This window comes from Lutra lutra, chromosome 14, assembly GCF_902655055.1.
Source record: "Lutra lutra chromosome 14, mLutLut1.2, whole genome shotgun sequence".
Classification (NCBI taxonomy): domain Eukaryota; kingdom Metazoa; phylum Chordata; class Mammalia; order Carnivora; family Mustelidae; genus Lutra; species Lutra lutra.
Window position 1 is genome coordinate 57,043,003 of NC_062291.1, and position 22,229 is coordinate 57,065,231.

The window sequence follows — 22,229 nt, forward strand, 5'->3', positions numbered from 1 at the left end:
GGGGAGGGATACAAGAGTGGCATGTTGGCTGGAACCCGAGGCTGGGTCTGGGTTCCAGCTCTAAGTAGAGACCTAACCGCCACCATCACTAGCCATTTGCCATGAGAGAATTCCTCTCCATTGCCCCCCGAATGTTCAGTGGTATCCGGTTGGTCATTGCACCATGGCCTCAGCCAGGCTGTGGGGAAAGGTGTGTTCCATTGACTTGGAGGAGCAAAGTGCAAAGGGAAGACAGGCTGGAGGGTTGGGTAGAGGATAAGAGAAATTTCTTTCAGGACAACTTTAGGCTGCATCTTGGGGCATTGCCTACAAAACTGGGGGACCCACTGAGGGGCCCGGGTTGGGATGTGGGAAGAGGTCCATGCCAAATGGTCATTTGGATAACAAAGGAAATGAGACCACATTTTGTATCCCCATTTAGGTAGGCTGTGCTCACTAATTCCATTCCTGGGAGAACTCAGCAAAGCCCCAGGCTCAGTAGCAGAGGGGAAAGAATGGATGAGGGAGAAGGGGGACCACCTGCCCATTTGAGACACACGGAGGCTCCCTAGAGCTGGACCTCTGAGTTGCCTCAGAACGCCACAGGATTCTACAGTTTGTTCACATATATCCTAGGGCCAACTCCTATCTCCTTTTCCTGTAGAACTCTAGGGAATCTCTGAGACAGAGGAATGAGGGAAAATGGAAAAGAGGGCTGGGCATGGAGAGAAGGAGAGATTGAGAGAGAGGAGTTGGAATGGTTTGACTGGGAGGCAATTTAATAATTTCCAGTGCAGAGCAGACAGCGACTCTGGCTGTAAGCTGACTGTAACTGAACAGAACACCTTCAGGCTGAATTAATCCTTAACCAGGTTCAAGGACAAAATGAGCCAGCATAAAGGATGCCCTCTGAAGTCTGTCAAGAACCAGACACAGAGTAAGGAGGAGCCCGGGGCTGATCTGTATAAGCAGTTTTGCTGCAAGTGGAGATAACAGATGTAAACTGTTGCAAGAGCCTGATGTAATTTTGCTCAACTTTTGTATTTGATGCTTCTGGCCTTTCTAATTTCTTTCCATTATAGGTTATTAAAATAATTATAATTATAATATGTAATTATGGCACATTGTGGAATGGTTCATAAACTATACCCTTTGTATGCACAATTTTCTTTTCCCTCTGCCTCTCGTTCACACAAATTCTTTATGCCCATGGACTGCTCAGTTATAGCCATCCAGCTTCTGTCACCTGAAAAACACAGTATCCCCCAAACCAAGATGTAATGATACTTTCATTTCATTTTATCAACTATTCAGATGCTGTGTAATGCACAGCTTTCCTCCTCTCTGCGCATCAACTGTCCCACTTTGGAGCACTTTTTTGCGCTACTACAACATAAAGCATATGTGAAAGGAATATACAGCTGGACTGTTCCCAGATTTAAATACCAGCTGTCTCACTGTGGTACGTCAGGTGTAGGTGAAAATATGCATAAGCAGCTTCTTTTTGAATAGTCCTTTAAGAGATATCCTTCCATGGATGGCAGAAGGATATAGGATCACAACTTAATTTTTAAATTGTTGAAGACACAGCCATGTTCATGTAACAAAATAAATGAAGAACAAAACTTATCTAATATATATTTTAAGAAAATACTAATCTGGCAATCCCTACTGAAATACCATCAGCATCTTTCACAGAGCTAGAACAAACAATTCTAAAGTTTGTATGGAACCAGAAAGGCCCTGAATAGCCAAAGGAAAATTGAAAAGCAAAGCAAAGCAGGAGGCATCACAATTCTGGACTCCAAGATGTATGACCAAAGCTGTAATCATCAAGATGGTATGGTACTAGCAAAAAAACAGACACATAGAACCATAAATGACCCATAACTATAGGAATAACTAATCTTCAACAAAACAGGAAAGAATATCCAATGGAAAAAAGACAGTCTTTTCAACAAACAGTGTTGGGATACTGGACAGCCATATGTAGAAGAATGAAACTGGACCACTTTCTCACATCATACCAAAAAATAAAGCACAATGGATGAAAGACCTAAATGTGAGACAGTAATCAACAAAATCTTCGAGAACACAGGCAGCAACCACTTTGACCTCGGCCACAGCAACTTCTTACTAGACACATCTCCAAAGGCAAGAGAAACAAAAGCAAAAATGAACTATTGGGACTTCATCAAGATAAAAAGCTTCTGCACAGCAAAGGAAATAATCAACAAAACTAATAGGCAACTCATGGAATGGGAGAAGGTATTTGCAAATGACATATCAGATAAAGGACTAATATCTGAAATCTATAAAGAATTTATCAAACTCAAGACTCCCAAAATAAATAATCCAGTCAAGAAATGAGCAGAAGACATGAACACACATTTTTCCAAAGAAAACATACAAATGGCCAACAGACACATGAAAAAATGCTCAACATCACTCATTATCAGAGAAATACAAATCAAAATCACAATCACAATGAGATATCACCTCACACCAGACAGAATGGCTAAAATTAACATCTCAGGGAAACATCAAATGTTGTTGAGGATGTGGGAAAAAGGGAACCCTCGTTACATTGTTGGTGGGAATAGAGCTGGTACAGCCACTGTGGAAGACAATATGGAGGTTTCTCAAAAAGTTAAAAATAGAGCTACTCTATGACCCAGCAACCGCACATTAGGTATTTATCCAGAGGATATAAACATAGTAATTCAAAGGGATATATATGCACCCCAATGATTACTAGCAGCAATGTCTACAATAGCCAACTATGGAAAGAGCCCGATGTCCATAAACAGATGAATGAATAAAGAAGATATGGTATATATATACAATGGAATATTACTCAGCCATCTAAAAGAATGAAATCTTGCCATTTGCAATGATGAGAATGGAACTAGAGGGTATTATGCTAAGTGAAATAAGCTGGTCAGAGAAAGACACCATATAATTTCACTCACACATGGAATTAAGAAACAAAGCAGAAGAACATAAGAGAAGGGAAGGAAGAATAAAATAAGGGAGGCAAATCATAAGAGACTTTAAACTATAGGAAACAAACTGAGGGTTGCTGGAGGGGAGGTGGATGGGAGATGGGGTAACTGGATGTTGGGGATTAAGGAGGACAGTTGATGGGAGGAGCACTGAGTTTTATATGCAACTGATGAATCAGTAAATTCTACCCCTTAAACTAGAACTAACTTGAATTTAAATAAAACCTTGGGGGGAAAAAAGACCTTAATACATATTTTTAAGCAGCATGTCACTTTAGCATTTTAAAATGGTGAGCAGATCACACAAATAATTGTAATTATTATTACTCATAGAAACCAAATAAAATTATACATTCACTCCTTTGTCACGGATTTAAATTTTTTTTGGAAGCTTTGAATTAATGTCAACAAACTTAGCTTTTAACAACACCCTAAAGTACCATGCCCCAGGCTAAGCCTGGATCTTAAAAGATTTAGATCTCTCGTGTTCTGAGTTGGACAAATAGTTGTTTGAAAGTAACCAGCAACTCTTTGCCTTCAAAGAAGGCCCTTCTCACCTTCAACTGCATCTGCCCAAGGGCTATTGAAAGGCAGAAGGTGGGCCCCACCCCCAGATGTTCTGATTGGGTAGGTCCAGAGTGGGTCGGATAATTTGCATTTCCAACGATTTGCATGGGGGCAGACTTCACCGGTCAGGAGACCACCCTCCACGCCTCCACGCCTTTTTGTGCTGTGGGCCTTTCAGTTGCACCTGAGTTAAGCAAATTGATGCTTTGGGAAAACTCAAGTCCTCCAGAATCCCAGTGCAAGTTCCAGACAGTGAAGCTGATGCGGTCAGTTCAACAACCCTCACTGGGGCGTTGGTTTTCCTGGGCTGTCCCTACTTTGTGGGTCTCTTGAGTTTCCTCCATGTGGATTTAGACTATCCTCTGCCTGTATATTTTTATTCATTTTAGACTCATGTGCTTTCTTGAGCCACAGTCTGCGGGACAGCAGCAGAGTGACGATTGAAGGGTGGGGGGGGGGTGAAGGGTGAACATGACCCCCCTCCTTTTGCAAACAATGGAAAAAGGGACTGGACCTGCTTGGTGCAGAGCTACCATGGTCAGGACATTTGGTGACGTTGGGACAAAGACATGACCATATCCCTCTCTGTGGGAAATGGGCTGTCACTCAGCCTGAAAAGACTTCTCTAGGACAGGAATGAGGAAGATGAACAGGTGGTGGGCGAGGACTTGGACTTTGCTACCTGGATGTTTCCCATCTTCCTGGGGCCTTCTGGTTGTTGGCCCTCCACAGGTCGACCTCTAGAAGGATTTCTACAGTCTAGAGGTGGGCTGGCTCTTGGAATGGTCTATGGCTGGAGCAAAGCTTGGAAGACTTAAGATAGATCCAGGATGCTGAGCGAATCCTTGTCTAGTAACAAATATAAATCATTCTCTGTGTTGTGCTTCCTTCTGTTATTCCCCAAATTTCAGCAGAGACTTACTACATGTTAGTTAGTCTGTTGGGTTTGTGCGGAAATGAGGAAAGGGTCCGTGGCCAAAGGTGGAAAGAGCCTTAGAAATCTACATGGAGGCTGGAGGATGCCAGCTGCACCACAGCTGGGGGGATGGGGAAGTGATGGGAGGAGTTAAGGGAAATGGCTCCAGGAATATGGGTTCACGGATCTGGAGACAAGCAAGAGCCAGGATGGGGCAGTGTGAGATGTGTAAGCAGCCCGGGGACTCCCAGAATGCCAGTGGCAGGAAATCCAGTAAAAGTGGGATAGGGTTACTGTATTTTGAATGGCGAAAAGGAATGTGACCTTTGTTTGGAGTCCCAGGTAAGTAAGTAGTAGCTGGTTACCCGGGTTGTAGAGTTTTTAATTTTGTAACTTCATTTCTGATAAAAAAATGTAATATATGCTAAGTACAATCAATCCTGAAAGGCTGAAAGGACTACATATTGTATGATTCCAACTGGAATCTGGAAAACGCAAAACTATGGAAACAGTAGAAAGATCAGTTGCTGTCATGAGTTGGGGAGGAGGAAGGGAAAGATGAATAGGTGGAACAGGGGATTTTCAGGGCAGTGAAACTATTTTTATATGATACTATCATGGTGGCTACATGTCACAGGTGTTCATTGTATTAAACTTTGGAAATAATACTTAAAATGTCACTCTTAATTCCAACCTCTGCTATTAACATTTAATTGAACAGCCTTCCAATGTTTTGCTACACATGTATAGTAGGTATAGATTTTACATAATTAAGATCATACGTGGCATTTCGTAATCTGCATTTTCCACTTGTATCTCAAACATTTTCGTAAGTGAGCATGATCTTGAGGCTTTGTCTGCTTAGTCACCCTGTCTTTACCTGTACCTTTCCTCCCCCTGCAAACAGACGGGCTTTTAATGAGCCGAAACTCCAATCTGGGTGGGTATGACAGGGACCAGTGAAATGTCAGGACGCCTATACTTGAGGGAGGGGAGAGAGAAGACCAGACCTGACCTGAGCAGACAAGAATCAAGAGTGTGGATCAAGAAGATCTGCTGGAGGCCTTGTTTCTGGGGGCCTTGGATTAGGGGGTTGAGCCCAAGGGGCAGGAGAGAGTCCCTCTCCACTTCCTGCCTGTTCTTTCAAAGCCAGGTCACTTTCTGAAACAGTTGTTTTCTAGAGGATGGCCTGAAGACTACCCTACACTAGCACCTATAAATGAAGATATTTACCTCTCAGAGTTGCTGTGAAGAGAATAGATAATGAATGTAAAGTGCTTGCCCACGCAGGCCATTTCAGTTCACGGGGCCTTTTCAGTTCATTGTAGCAGCTCTCTTGCAGAAGACCCCGGGGACTGGTTTAGACCAGGAACAAAACTCCTTTCAGTGATGTGCACTACAGGGGAAGGGGGAGCCTTCCCACTGGGGTTGATCTCAAGGCCCGAAGGTGCTCCAGGATTGGGTTTGGTTATGGGGTGTCTGTTATTGTTGTTGTTTTGTGGGTTTTGGGGGGGAGGGTTATGGGTGGTGGCGGGAAGGGTTGGCTGATAACACCCCCCAGCCTGGCATGGCTGATTGGTACCAACATGTGAGACTCACCCACTAATCACAGTTCTGCATGAAACAGGGTATTTATGTGCCCTGACATGGGTGGCATTTTGATCTCTAACCTCCAAAAATACCTTTGCAAAAAAATGAATTATTTTGGGTTCTTAGGCTGCCTTTAGTACTAACAAATGCTTCCATATACTCGCTGTATTCAAGGGTAAGAAGAGAGCATTTTAATCAACACTAAGTTTAGTACAAGTAAAAGTACTGTGCTTGCCAAAAAATTAAATTAAATTAAATTAAAAACAAAAATTCAGATTGCTGGACCCTCAACCATCTCAATGAAATAAAAATCCCGGGTGGGCCCAGCAATCTGCATTTTACAAACTTCTAGGGACTGGTGATTCTCATGCACACAGAAGGCTGAGAAACTTTATTAAAAGAAGTAAAGTGGGTTTATCTGCTTCTAGGCCAGGCTTAATTGCAAAGAGTACAAGAGAAATTCCCCCCCCCACCCCGCCCCCAACCTCCCACCTCACTCTTTGCCTGAAATATCTTTACTCCATAAAGGGATGCTGAAGGCTTACACAGACACTTTCTCTCCCCAGGAAACTACCATACTGGCAAATAGGAGTTTTAGTCAGTGGTGTGATATCTGCTCTTGATAGGGAGAGAGAGCAGAAAGAATGAGCCATGGGTGCTGACGACCAGGTTTTTACCTTTGTGGATGCTCAGATCAATACAAATCTGACACAGAGATACTTTCTATCTGTCTGCCTTCTGTTCCCTGGCAACCTGGCATCAGAGTGGGGACTCCAGCTCTAGGAGCTGAACACAAACAGCCCAGCCTTTTTCACTGAGTATTTTTTGAATTGAAGGTCAGAGATTACATCAATGCGCAGTGTCTATACATCTTCTTCTTGGAGGATGAGGAGGAGGAGGAGGGCATTTTGATTTTGGCTACACATTAGAGTCACTTAGCGTGCTTTTAATACTCCTCATACCTAAACCTACCCCCCCCCACCCCCTGCCACACCGTTGGCTCTCAGGTGATTCTGATGTGTGGCCAAGGTCGAGAACCACTGGCAGTGTTACCATTTGTAGATTGTGCAGGGAAGACCCACCAGCTAAGACAGCATGAGGAGAGGAATTTATAGATGCTGACCGCCCTTCAGAAAGGTGTCTGCAGGCTGAGAGCAGCCCCAGGATGTGGAGGGACAGAACAGATGCAGGAAGGGTAGACTGGTGGACTGGACGCAAGGCTCCATCAGCACCAAAGGACCACTGGGAAGGCAGCTGCACATGGATAGTTTGGCCAAATCACCAAAAACTATACCTTCCCCAAAATTTTTATTAAACACAGGAGATGACTTAAAAGATGGTACTATCCCCAAGAAGTATGTTTTTTGAAATTTAGTAGAAAAAAAAAATAAAAGGATCAGAAAACATCTTGCCTTCCTTTTAGCTCCTTAATGCAGTCACAGAGAATAGTGAAAGGCGGGCTTTAGAGGGGTTTTGCCCTTCCATCTCTCCAGGAAAGGTGGAAGGCAAAGCTGTGTTCATCAGAGGAAAATCCTTGCTTAATCTGGATTGGGGAATGGATTAAAGGAGGGTCTCCGACGAAAGAGACTCTTTGCAAACAAAAACAGCAGATAAATCCTTCCTTCTTCTTCCTCTCCAAATCTTAACCAAGGATGGTATGGAGTTTTATGTTTTCAGTATCAGTGGGGCTGGGCCTCTGTGTGTGAGGGCTTGTCAGGGCCCTTCTCAGCTCCTGTTCCTAAACCCCAGCTTGCACCAGGCCACACCCTCCTCAAGAGCCTGCAGAAGCTCCTTGGGTCTCGGGGATGAATAATCCTGCCCTTTTCTCTTGGCTCAGAGTTACTCACTCATTGGGAGCTCCTGGCACTCCACTGATGGCTGGCTCTTTCCTGTGAATTAGCTACGTCTACTTGGTCTGGTACCTTAGAAATCTGTGTTCTCCTCACAACTGGCCAGTACCTCCAAAATATATGTTCCTAAGATCATTCTGGAGTAGCAATCTCCCTAACATTGTTCTTGATATACATACAGAAGAGAAGAAAACATCTGCTCTCTTAACTACTGTACACAATGAATGAATTTTTAAAAACATAACCATCATCATCAGATCTGCTGGTCCTTTGTCTGACTTTCTCCTTTCTAAGCTGTTTAAATGATCTATCGTTGACTCAGAATTTCTTTTTAGGATGCTACTCATCGTTTCTATAGTACATTTTATTTTTGCTGTTAAAATTTCAACACAAGCATATTATAAAAAGTTGAAGGCTTCTGATAAGGAAGAGAATAAGAAAACAAGGAAGGGAATAAGAAGACAACCGAATTTATAATCTAGTACCCTTGGGTCCTCAGGCTTGAAACCTCTGGGCTTTTTTGGGACCCTCTGTTTCTGTCTGACTGTTCATCTCCCATCATCAGTTGTGTCAGTTCACCTCAGATGACCTTATCTGTCTCTGTCTCTTCATGCCTGCCCCTGTGGTCATAGCCACTGTGATCCTGTGGCAATGATGATGACCGTGGCTGCCCCACTGGTCTCCTTCCATTTCTCCCTTTCTCTAAATGCATTTTCTTACATTGCCCTTATTCATCATGGTGCCCCACGATGCCCCACTTCAAGGTCTCCCCATTTCCCGCATGATGAAATATGAACTCATTTGCTTGGCATTCAAAAGGCTTCACAATTTGGATGCAACCAGTCATTTTTAGACCTAATTAACCCAATGCTATGAACCCACAATTGTTCTCATTCCATCCCCTCAGCCCAAGGCCCAGCTTAAGTGGCTCCTTCCCCCTTCCAGATAATTTCTTGGGCACAGGAAGGAGGCCGCATAGGACTAGAGTCCGAAGAGGTGGATTCTACTCCAATTGCTGCTGATTCCTGGCTGTGCCCATCACAGCAATTCTTGCTGTCACCCAGTGCCTCATTTTCTCTCGTAAACTGAGAAGACTGGATTACATGGACGCCCAGGTCTTCCACAGCTCTGTGTTCTACTTCTATCTATGCCAGATTTATAACACTTCTGGCATCATGGGTGCTATGTTTAGATTTGCAAATTCAGCAGCCCAGCGGGCTTCTTCCTTCTAGAAAGTGAGTCCGAGCTGGAGATGGCACAGAAGTTTTGGCAGCCCCTTCCATGGTAGAGGAAGCCTCCCAAGGCTGAGTTAGCACCCCTGCCCCATTTCACAGATATAGATCCTTAGGCCCAGAGAGATAATGATGCTTGTTTCAGACTACATAGCTTGGGAACCCTGACTCCTAGGTTTGCCTGTCATTAAGGTAGTCACAGATATTGGGCAGTGGAAGAGACTTTAGGAATATCCTGGGTCAAACCCCTCTTGTTATAAGGGAGGAAACTAAGTTCTAGAGAAATGTTGCCATTGCCCCAAGATTGATTAGCTAAAGATTCCCCCAGTTCTTTCCATCACACCCTGTTCCTTCCCTTTCCACACACAGCTTGAGGGTCCTGCCGGAGGCTCAGCTTTTCCATGGCAGGGACTGTTCTACCTTCTTGGGCCATAGCGCACAACCCACGGTTACAGTCCCAGCCCGGGAAGCCGTGCAGGTGGTCAGACTCCACAACAGCAGGAGAAGCCAGTGTTTAGTGAGCATGTGTTGTGGTCCAGGTGCTTTGCATGCACTACCTCAGTTAACCCTCACAACGCTGTGACCTAGGTCCTTTTATTATCCTCATTGTTTACTGTGATGAAAAAATAAAATGTATCATCTTAATTACCTCTAAGTGTCTAGACCCCCAGCGTATTCACAAACACATTGTATATTCACATTGCTGTGATGATCTCAGTTTTTGTAGGTGAGAAAATATTTGCTCAGAGAAGTTAAGTAATTTGCCCTAGGTCCTACACTTACTAAATGAGAGCTGGGATTCAAAACCAGGGCTTTTGACCCCAGGGCCCATGCTCCCACCCAGCCCTGGATAACCTATGCTGGCTGATTTCAGCCTGACCCCTCCCCACGGCAGGTGATGGGCTTCAGCACGTGCCTCTTTGGGCACTTCTGTCTCTCTGTTCCTAGAGAAGACCTCCAATTCTGCTACCAATGAAGCAGTTTTTACTGGGGACACATGTGCCCCACTACTGCCCTGCTGCTGGTCCCCAAGAGCTGACTTGTTGCCAGAGGGCAGCACAGGCTCCTAGGGGCCTTTTCTGTCTTTAGGGAGGGGCAGAGAACAAAGAGGAAGGGAGAGAATAGTGCAGACAGGTTAGGGAAGGGTGGGAATGTGGTCAGGGGCCCTCTGGGGTCTGGGACATGTCGAGAAGCAGAGTGGCTAGACTCACGGAGAGAGACCTGAACACCATGTCCCCATGCATCCCTTCTCAGCACCCTAGTCAGAAAGATCACCTAGGAGCCCTGGAGTGGAGTACTGCGTGCCCCTACCTGTGAGCACCTCACTGTCAGACTTCTTAACTGCCCATTAACTAGAGAAAGTAATTTCAAGTTTCCCCAAACACTCTACCGTTTCTTTCCTTCTTTTTCCTACCGAGATCTGCAAGTATTTTGTGGTCGTCTTTGGCATGTCTGAACTGCTGGTCTGGGTTATAAGCAGACACAAACTGGGCTGACTTGGCATAAGCAGGAGTAGGGATGGTCCTACTGATACCCTGAATCCTTAAAAAAAAAAAAAAAATCTTGGCACTCTCTCTTCTATCAGAGACAGCTAGGCGTGGGATGCGGCATCCTGAGACTGCTGAGATGGCAAAGAAAATATGCTAAACTAGTTTTAAAAAGTTCTTAGAAGATTTTCCACTTAGTGTGACAGTAGAATCTGTCACAGCTCTTCCTTCTCCCTGGTTTTCGGGGCCTCCAGGGATGCAGCCCTTTCCTTCCTCTGGGCCCCGAGGCAACCTTGCTGGTCCCTGCGCTCAGCCAGTCGTGGAGCAGGCAGGGGTTAGGTAAAGGGAAATCTCTTTCCTAAAATGACACACAAGCAAATTACAAAATCCCAAAAAGTTCAAGGAGGCTCCTGTATCCACAGATGAGAGACTGTTAGTTTGGAAGAGTCCCCATGTTATTTAATCCTGTCATCGTGCTCAGCTTTGGTACGCTCTTGGATCTAACACAGTGCACATGGCGGAAATTTTGCTATGTTCACGGTCTCTCCTTCACCAGCATGAAAATTACCATGTGGGACTGATGACTCCCAAACAATAAATTTGTAAGACGATATGACACGTAATTTTAATCATGATTCAGAAAATGCTGAAAAGGTAAGCCTACGTGATACTAGAGAAGGAATGTGTTTTTCAGAATTTGAGCTCGTGGGGCACCTGGGTGGTTCAGTGGGTTAAAGCCTCTGCTTTCGCCTCAGGTCATGGTCTCAGGGTCCTGGGATCTAGCCCCATGTTGGACTCTGCTCAGAGGGAGCTTGCTTCCTACTGCCCGCCCCCACCACCGCCTCTCTGCCTACTTGTGATCTCTGTCGAGTAAATAAAATTAAAAAAAAAATAGAATTTGAGCTTGTTCCTTTAAAGATCAACCTTGATGGGGAAAAAAATTAGTCTCACCTATGTCTACGTGGTAGAATATAATATTGCCACCCACTTTTCTGGGCATCCATTTCAATAGCTAAAAGCAAAGACATTTTCAGGGAGTAAAGAGTGATTTTGAGGAACAGTATTTCCAATACCTTGAAAAAATTACTCAGTTAAGCTCATTTCACTGAGATCTGAGTAAAATGAGATATTGGGGACTATCAGGTGTAGGGATTGAAGTGGAAAGAACCATTGCAATTTTTTAAAGCCATCCAGAAACGCTTATTCATATTACATTAAAAAACACTTTGAAACCGTATCTAATTTGTCAAACAACAATACGATCGTGGGTCCCTGAAATATAATATTTTATGGTAGGTATGGGAAATAACTTCATTATCAATTTTTTTATTGCAATAAGATACACCTAATGTAAAATTCACCATTTCAGCCACTTCAAAGTGTATAAGGCAGCAACCTTTAGGAAGTTCACAATACTCACAACCACCATCACTGTCTAGTTGCCAAAGGTTTGCATCACCCCAAAATGAAACCTCATGCATGTAAAATGGTCAGTAGCAGCAGCTTTCTTTTCTTTTCTTCTTTTTGTTTTTTAAAGATTTTATTTATTTGTCAGAAAGAGAGAGTGAGCACACAAGCAGGGGGAGTGGTGGGCAGAGAGGCAGAGGAAGAAGCAAGCTCCTTGCTCAGCAGGACTCAATCCCAGGATCCTGAGATCACAACCTGAGCAGAAGGCAGACGCTAAACAGACTGAACCACTCAGGTGTCCCTCATTAGCAGTTTCAAAGCAGATTTTCCCCTATTTTATTTGGAGGTATTTGCCCAAATTGCTCTTGTTTTAATCATGTTGAGAGGTTGTTTTCAGCATTCATCAGGTATATTAGGCCCAGTCGTCTGTAACTAGTTTGCAAATGTGATCATTTTTTAATATGGAGATGATAGGAAATGAAAAGACCTTCTATTGTAAAGGAAAAAAAAAAAAAACAACTTTGACCCTGAAAAGGATGTAAAGACAGTATAAAAGGCAAAATAGTCACACAGACCTCAAGGTGCCAGTTTTTCAAGGATTTTGTATTACATTTGGCATTTTCTTTTTGAAAGTATATTTCTCCTGTTTGTATTTTACTCTATCACAGTGATTTGCACTGGAATAAAATGACGGTCTCCTTCCTGCAGGGGATGGACTGTGCACATTCCGCACGTCTCACGTGCTTAAGAGATGATTCGTCTACCTTCAGCTTTTTATACTTTGAACCTAGTGAAGTTAAAAAGTCAATAACAAAAACAACAAATTGGATGGGGAGGACACTTCTTTCCACCTTTGAACTCAGGTCTGCACCCTCCAGGGAGCACTCTTAGCCAGAGACCTCCAGCCCCAGCTCCCTGGGCTTACCAATGGTCTCCCTCCTCTGACCTTTCCCTCCTTATCACCAGTTTCTTCCTGAACAGTGCTCCTTTCTCTCCGCCCAGCAACTGTTGGCCGAGCCAACTCTGTATGGGAGAGAAGAGCCCAGCAATCTGCTCTCCAGCCACAGGGACGCTGGGGACAGACACTGCCTTGATGCCTTGGACTATTACCCTTAGTGAGGTTTAATTTTGAACCACGACTCTGCGACACACCGCCTTACCCACGTGGATGCCTCTCTAATGACACAATTTGGGAGAAGGAAGCATCCACTGAGCTCTCCCCCTCAGTCTAATACATTCCCTGCTTCAACACCCCTATTATGTTACATACTGTTTTAATAATATAAGATATTATTTTCCAGATGGAAAAGCTGAGGCGAAAAGGGATTAAGTGACCTTCTCAAAGACCACGAGGTAGGAAGTACAGAGAAGTATTCTAACCCAGGCTTGCCTGATTTCAAAGATCATCTTTCCAGTGCAGCAAAAACACCTTTCTGAGCCCTTCTTCAATTATATCACACTAGTCCTCTATGCTCAGTCTATGTGTAAGACCAACTCCTCTCTTTATAATTACAACTCGCTCTCAGATGACATAAACTATTGTGGGAGCATTCTTTGAAATATACGTATCTGTAGACACCAGATGTGCCTGGGTCAGCATGGAATTCAAGTCTGGACTGGGAAACACATCAAAGCCTGAAATCCTGATGGGCATGGCTCTGCGGGGCTTCACTGGGGTTTCTCACCACCAAATTAGTTGTCTTTTAGTTAAAAAAAAAAAAAATGCCTAGGGAAAATATAGAATACACACTAAGCTAGACTGAGCTGATAGGCCAGTAAGTGACACAGGGTTAATAAATCGGGGGGGGGGGGGGGGATGCTCTCCCCTTTCCTCCCAGGCAAACAGGGAGATGTGGTTCTGGAGTGGGCTCTGTTGGTGTGGGCTTGAATAGGAACTTCCCCTCTCTGGACCTCAGCCTTCTTGCCTCCAAAATAAAGGAGCTAAAGAGAAGGCCTCTCGGGTCCTTGCCAGGAAACCTCTGTGATCTGGGCAGGAGCTTCCCCACTGATGTCTGTGTCCTTACTTAGAGCAGGGTGAGCAGGCTCAGGGAACCTATGGCCAGCCCTGGCTGCATAATTTCTAGGGCCCAGTGTAAAATGAAAAGGCAGGGCCCCTTGTCCAAAATTATTAAGACTTATAGGACAGCAAGAGCAGAGCGTTCAACCAAGTACGGGGCTCTGGGACCATGGGGCCTGTGTGGCTGCATGACCACCCTTCTTGGGAGCTCAGGGATCTTGGCTGCATGTCCCCTCTATGGCTCCATGGGGGTAAAACCGAAAGCTATCTTGCTGGGAGACAAGGACACCCCTGGGGTGATGTGATCCTTTCTTAGGAAAGTGGCCACACCAGAGAGGTGTGGCTCATCAAGGAGAAGCAACTTACTCCTTAAGCTGCTCCCTTGTCTGGCTTTTGAATTCAGCGAGCACTGAAACCAAGGCCTGCTGGACTGGGGAAATGGCCTCCTTGGGGGTCTAGGCCAGAATGCTGTTGAAGGGTTGGAAAAACATCCAGTCGAAAATAAGCCTGCAGGTAAAGATGCCCACACACACCCTTTCAAAAAGGAAGGTGAGGCAGGACTGGCAGGAGGATGTGGGTCCAGCCCAGAGGGTCAGGGACTTGCAGGAGCTCCGTGGGAGCAGCCATCCCTCAGCTGGAGAACAAGGTACAGGCTGGAAAGGTAGACTAGCCTGCTCGTGGATGTGTGTAGAACCGCAGAGAAGAACACTCGGGCCAATAGGGAGGCTCACGCACACCAGAAGCTATGGATCTGAGGTAGGGCTCCCTGAGAGAGGGTTTGCACTGCCAGCCGTGTGTGCTCTAGCATCAGAGTGCAGCACAAAAACCCTTCCTTGCAGCGTGTTGGGAGCCTTGAAGCCCTGGGACCCAGAAGCCTGCAAGTCAGGCTCCCACTTCAGGGTTCACCACTCCATTGATCTGGAGGCGAGACCCACACGGGGGCTGGAATTCTATCCAATCAGCAGGTGGGGCCTGCTTCTTCTGGAGCAACAGATGTGCCATCCTCCGAACCTCTGATCCTGTGCTGGACCCTGGGGGCCCTGGGACTCCAGCAACTACGTGCAGTGAGAATACTAAAGCTGTCCCTGAGGCTTAGACATCAACAACCCTGAGCGAATAGAGAGACACAGGATCACGTGAAAGAAGCAGAATGATCCCAAGTCAGTGAGATTTAAGTGGGGGGGGGGGGTGGCAGATGGAAAGGACAAAGCAAGAGAAACAATGCATACACTAGCCTACAGAGACAGAGTCTAGTTAAGCTGACTCACATGGTTTCCTTGGCTACAGGGGACAAGGGCATTGCTGCCCCTTTGGCGCAAAAGCAGGATCTAGGGTCACCCAGGAACCTTGAGCATCTGACATTATCACATACAGCAGCCCCACGCCAGTCTGGACCCCTCTCATACATAGCCTCTCACTGTTCTCAATAGCATAAGAGAATTAGGCAAACTATTCACCTCTGGAAAAGATCAACATGAACTTAAAGAGTTGTGGGAGGCGGGATATAGGATAAATTTACAATAGAGCTGGCATAAACTCTTTTTTGAAAAGTTGCCTCTTCAACACCCAAACAACACAAAATATGCACCAGTGGCCCCAGGGAGAGACCAGGCAGGAAAGGATGGACACTGCAGCAGCAGCAGAACCTATCCTAGGTGATGGCAGAGTTATTCCGATCTGTGCCACACAGACTCCATGGCAGGATCTTCACATGGGACTGAGAAGATGTTAAGGGGTGGACAGATACAGATCATCTCCCCCCCGACCCCTTCATCTTTTATCCCATAATGCTCTGTCCATGGACCTCAGGACAACACATTCTGCTCTAGGACAAGCTTAGCATATCCACCTCTGTCCAGAGTTTGGCCATAGGATCAGATCCGTAAGCCCCTGGACAGCCTAACAGCTATGTTATCACTAAATTTGCTTTTTACCCCAACTCTAAGGATTTCCACTCATGGTGTACCTAGTCTGGTTACAGAGGTAGAAACTGAGACTATTCCAAGATGACCTTATGTCTGGAGATCTTTCCTGCTCTCATATCTGTACCAAGGAGAGAACAACATATATCCCAGTCATTCACACAGTTTATGGAATCTAGTTTCGCTTGACACTAATTTAAAACAAAACAAAAACAAAAACCCAACTCATTGAAATATAGGCCCAACACCTCAAGCCCTTCTCCTTGGCAACACCTCACCCAAACCATCCCGGATAGAGGAAAATCAGCCCAGTGAGCAGAGGCCCATCAATTGCAAAGATACATATTACATATTTTAAACGTCAACTACATTCTGCCTTTGTAAGAACGTATAAATGAAGAAGTGCTTCCAGTTCCAGACAGAATTCATTTACTTGGTCTGAGTCAGTTTCTCAACAGCAGCACTAGCAATCTGGGGACAGGTAGTTCTTTGCTGTGAGCACTGCTCTGTAAATGCAGGGTGTTCACCAGCACCCTTGGTGTCTACCTCCTCAGTGCCAGTAGCACCCCCCTCCCCAATGGTGATATTCAACTGTCCTCTGGAGGGCAAAAGTGCCCCCGGTGGGAAGCACTGATCTAAATGATGCAGCCATGCCTTTGGGGAGGGCAGCAGAAGCATGCTTCTAGGGGGTTACTAATAATCATAGAGAGCTCTGTTTCCCTGCAGCAAGCTATCATTCCATTTTTCTTTTTTTTTAAGATTATTTATTGATTATTGATTTGACACAGAGAGAAAGCACACAACTAGGGGGAGCAGCAGGCAGAGAGGGAGAAGCAGGCTCCCTGCTGGGCAAAGATTCCGATGTGGGACTCGATCCCAGGACCCTGGGATCACGACCTGAGCCAAATGAAGACAGATGCTTAACCAACTGAGCCACCCAGACGTCCTCATTCAATTTTTCTTATTCACATTCTTTGACAAGCTTAGATTCTTTGCTGCCACTGCATGAGGGCAATACTAATATCCTCTCTGAAAATAAGCCAAACAGTAGATTCTCCACCAAACAGACAAGATTGGTCCTCTGTGGGGGAAAATCAAGAGACTATATGTAAATGTGTGCCCTGAAGCATCTGGTACCAGCCCAGACTCCTCTAATCCACTGATGTAGGAGGGCTGGCTGCAACATAATCGTGGTTCGGTTCTTAAAAACCTAGTTAAGGGGGTGCCAAGGTGGCTCAGTGGGTTAAAGCCTCTGCCTTCAGCTCAGGTCATGATCCCAGAGTCCTGGGATCAAGCCCCGCATCGGGCTCTCTGCTCTGCAGAGAGCCTGCTTCCTCCTCTCTCTGCCTGCCTCCCTGACTGCTTGTGATCTCTCTCTCTGTCAAATAAATAAATAAAATCTTTAAAAAAAAAACAAACAAAAAACCTAGTTAAGTGTATCGCAGCACACTGGGAGGCCAGTTACATGAAGAGAATGGAGTCATTCAGCTATAGCACGCAGGCAACCACTGGATCCAGGAGAGAGGGTGCCTTGGATGTGTGGACTCTGACTTAGGGTTTTCCTGGCACAACCATGCCCGGCGTGGGTGAGGTAAAGTGCCTTGAGTTTTCTTAGCCAATGATCCTGAAAGCTACAAACACTAAACAAATTCTAGTAATGTGACTCCAGTCGGCTTGCCCACAAGGAGAAAGAGGTCTTATTTGAGGATTCCATTCACTGGAATGACACAGGGTGTCCCAGTTGAGCAGATTCTCAGCTGACATAAGGCAGGGGAGCAGGGTGAAGAGAAGTACTTCCTGGAAAGTCTGTCTTATTTCTACCATTAGATCCTGTGCCTTCTTTTTGCCCTCCCACATTAGCACTGGCCTCTGTCCTAAACTTACAAAGAATGAGAAGAGATATGCTCCCAGACACATAGATATTCAAGAGTTGCTCCATGAGCCCCTGGGCAGCTTCCTGCTTTGCTCGCCATTCCAGTTAAAGGGGGTTGGATCCATTACCATGAGTCAGAAAAGAGACACCAAATGGTCACTCATGATGTGTGGGTTGATACTGGTTATTGCGTTTCCTATTTATATTTACTTGTTATACTGACCATGAGGCAAATTTCATTCTGGGCCCTTCAACCCATGTTGTCTTACTTGGTCTTCATAATGAGCCTGCGAGGAAGGCATCTCTAGTTTCATTTGACAGTTGAGGAAACTGAAGCTTACAGAAGCTGAGTGACTTCCTCCGGACCCAAAGCTACTAACTGGCCATAGAAATTCGACCCTTTGGGACTCCAACTGCATTGTCCTTCTAAATACATCACAGCAACCTTCTAGGTGACTTCCTTGGCTGCTGTCTAGTTGTGTTCTCTGGCCCCACAGTTTAGGAATGGACAGCTTCCAGAGACTGATGATTCAATCAGGAAATATTTCCTGGGGGCCTTGGGATAAAATCTTTGAAAGTTGCCCGTCTCTAAACAGTGGGGTCAGAGAATGATCTTCATGTCTGAAGGATCACACAGGATTAGAATAGATAGGGCTTTGGAAATTGGTCCAAACTCATTTTGAAGATGGGGGACACAGCGGAGATAAGGACCTATCCAGGATGATGTGATAGAAAAGCCATATGTAGACTATATGGAAGCATCATAAAAGAAAAGACTAAAGGGTGTGGTAGGTGAATGGAGGTGCAGACAGGGATGAACCAGGGTTAGGGCTGATGACGATACCACTGACAGAAACAGGGAATATCAGAGATGGAGCTAAGGCTGAAAGGTGTAAAGAAGGTGAATTTCTTTCTTTCTTTTTTTTTTTTAAAGTAATTTCTACACCCAAACATGGGGCTCAAACTCACACCCCTGAGATCAAGAGTCATATGCTCTACCCCTGAAACCAGCCAGACACCTCAGTGAATTTGTTTCTGAAGAACTGAATTTGAAAAATCAAGTAACTGGAAATTCCAACAGAGGATTCCAAGACCTGAGAAGAGAAGTCATGTCCCAGAGCCTGTGAGATTAGATCTCTAAGCATCCTATCAGTGAGACCCACACCCTGAAGACAGGGCCCTCTGTGCTCCACAGTTGTGTTAGCCACTTAGAATAAGGCAGAGGAGGGGTGTTCATCATGTCTACAGTCCTTGCAAAGCTGAATGCCACAGGTGTCACAATCAATAAGTAACATAACCAAAAGAACTAAAAAGAAGAACTAAAATGAACATAAACTTTATCAAGGATCAATGTTTAGGATATCAGTTGCATACCTACAGAATTAATAAGAAAGAATAACAATGATATTATTGACTACAATTTTAAGCTAATAATTGTTACTATACCAGGATCACAATGTATCCTTGATGGACACTATCTATTTTTGTGGCTAAAAATTTAAGCAAATCCTGATTTGCTTTTGATAGGTTCCAAGGATTTTGATAGGCTCTAAGGATATAAACACAGCTCTTCACTTCTATTAGCACCTGGTGCCAAATAATTGCAGTTGGGCAACCTCCTTCTGAATTGGCGTTAACTGGTCAGGGCAGAGGACACAAACCAGATGGATCAAGGACTTCATTTCCCTATTCCACACCATCCCATCCAATTACAAAAAAGATTTAAGATGGTGCTTCAAGTCCATTGTGTTTACAATTTCATTTCTTTGAAAAGTTCCACATCAATAGTGCACATTTTACCAAAACAGGCCAATTCTGTAAGGATAACTGAGTAACCAAGTGGAAAAAAAAAAGTTCCTTCTGTCTAAGCAGATGAATGTGGTGTATGATTATTCACAATATAATTTTGGTTTCCTACCCTATCATCTATAGTTGCATCTTGCCTACTGACCACTCTGTGATTAAGCTGGACTTTGTCCAGAGGGGGTTGGTCAGGGGTGGGGGGGAAGATCATAAAGTGATTCAGGTTCTACTGCCTTTCTTTATTTAAATTCCCATTTGGATTTCCTAAAAGGCGTTCTAAGGCTTCCTATAGCTCTAGGTTATAGAATGTTTGGAAAGGATTTTTTAAACTCCCCTTACTCATTTGAGAGAAGCCATAATATCCATGCCTTGTTATTTGCTTTGGCGTGTCTTTCCTACTGCTCCTTTCCTTTCCCTTCTCACTGGTGTGTCCCAAATCTAGGCCTGTAATGCCAAATGCCCACATTACAGAGTTTCCCTGCCCCCAGTTCCCTGCCCCTCTAGTCAGGCCATCCTCTCACCCTTTAGAAAGTTTGCTGGCATGACATCTCTAACCCTGTAAACCATTCTCTAACCCCCCCCACGGGTAGAGCCCTCACCGTCCTTTGTGAGCCAGCCCCACCCTAAACATCCTACCTTATCAGGACCTTTTGGAGTTCTACTCCATAGTCTCTGTTGAACAGAACACTTTCATCATCCCAACAATGAACTGTACTCAAGGCCAGCCCCAAGTGTCAGTTTCTCTATTTCCTTCCTCCCAGCTCATTGCTTTTCCTCCAATTGTCACAGACTTTTGTCTCATCCACCTCTCAAACCTAGCTCTTGAAGCATCCTCTCCATGAAACCTTTCCTGGCTACTCCAATTCCTTTCTTATACTCATTCAGTCACTTATTACTTTCATTGATTTACCTGCCCCACTCCCATGAGGTGTAATGACTCCAGACCAAGGGAAAGACTGAGGTGCCTCCTTGTCCTCTGTCGGTGGTCACACCACACCACACTCACCAAGATGCCCTTGAAATGGCTGACCTCGCCGACGGAGCCTTCCCATCCCAGATCAGCATTTCATTTCAAACCACCATTTACCAAGCCCCTACCAGGTGCAAGATCCATATTCTCACTGTGAAGGGAGGTCCTGGTGCCAATTCCAGACTAATTTCTCTTACATTTTGCCGCAAAACCTCTAATTCTCTGGCTCCTTATTATTTGTGAAGACGTACTTGCTACACGTGTCATATCACCCATGAAAGACTGAAGTTCAAATGGTAGTTGGAATATAAAACACTCATTGAACATTTAAAAGTTCGAATCTCCATAAACTATGATGCTGTTACAATGAGACAAAAAGATTTTCAAAATCAAAATTTGGGACATGGTCTTTTCCATAGCTCAGAGGAGTTTTTTGATTCTTGTTCCTTGGGCCACTTCCGGTTTTTTCTTTCTAAGTGGCTTTTTATAGATAATTGTTATACTGACATAAGAACACTAAAAAAACAGACCTCATGTCCCCAAGCACTTGTGATATATCCCCACAAAATAAATAAGAAATAGTACAACTATAATGAACACAAATGGTTACAACGATTACTAACTAATTGTTAGTTGTACTATTGAATAGTAACCCACAATAAAATGGTTAAGGAATCAGACAAACTCTTCCTTAGGCTAGTTTGTTGTATTCAGACTCTGAAAGCTCAGTCCTTGCCTTTTTTTTTTTTTTTTTTTACTGTCTTTCCAGAATTTTCTACCTTAATCTTTCAATGGTAAAAGCCAGCTAGAATAAGCCCACTTGTTCCTACATATTTCTTTAAAAACTTAATCTACTTCCCTATAGCAACTGCCACCCACTGCCTTAAAACTAGCAAAGTATTCCAGGATTTCAGTATTTCTCAGAAGCAGTAAGAGCATTTAAAAAAAAAAAGAAAAAGAAGAAGAAGAAGAAGTATTGGATGGGGAAAATCTTACCTCAACTTCTGACTGGCAGGGACAGTTATTTTATTAAGCTTGTCCATTCTTCTTGTTAATTATGAGAGCCACGAATAATCATCAGTGGTCACGTCAGCAGTCTCTGGCCCTCCTAGGGAGAAGCATAGTACGCCTTTGACTTAAGGGTCCCAGTCACTTGAGTCTGATTTCCGAGAGTGCAGGCTGCTGGCAAACACCCTACACTAGGGAGAAGTAAAACTTGCTGGAGCACATAGTCAAGTTTCATGTTTCTACATAATCATGTGATCTGGGTAGCCAGCCAACTTGGCTGATTACTCCACGTTGTGTAAACTTTAATAGTGAAACCTATTGGACATGCAAATTTCTTTGCAGCTGCTTTCTTTTATAACCAGATTTGTAACCAGACCAGGGCTGGCTTCTGGCTGGTCACTACTTCCTGTTGTCTCAAACACATATAGTCCTGTTTTCAGAGGTGTCATTCTGTCCCTAGTAGCTTCCTGGGCTTAAAGGAAAGCAGAATAATCAATTCCATCAAAAGGTCTCTTTGGGACTTTCTGCTCATTTGCATAAATCCATGGATAAACGTTTCCACTTAAAGAACTGTGACACGGAAATGGCATTTCTGTACTGTCA

General features: G+C 44.5%; 1 protein-coding gene across 4 annotated transcripts in view; it reads right to left on the reverse strand.

Annotated features, from left to right (window-relative positions):
* BLNK (B cell linker) overlaps window positions 1-21,856 on the reverse strand; it is a 74,481-nt gene extending 52,625 nt beyond the window's left edge. The window contains exon 1 of one of the 4 annotated variants that reach the window (XM_047702144.1): window positions 21,615-21,856. In XM_047702144.1, the coding sequence (XP_047558100.1) occupies window positions 21,615-21,661 (47 nt within the window). In that variant the 5' untranslated portion in view covers window positions 21,662-21,856. The remainder of the gene's footprint in view (window positions 1-21,614) is intronic. The other 3 variants (XM_047702146.1, XM_047702145.1, XM_047702147.1) reach the window with 3 other exon arrangements.
* Between the last annotated feature and the right edge of the window lie 373 nt (window positions 21,857-22,229).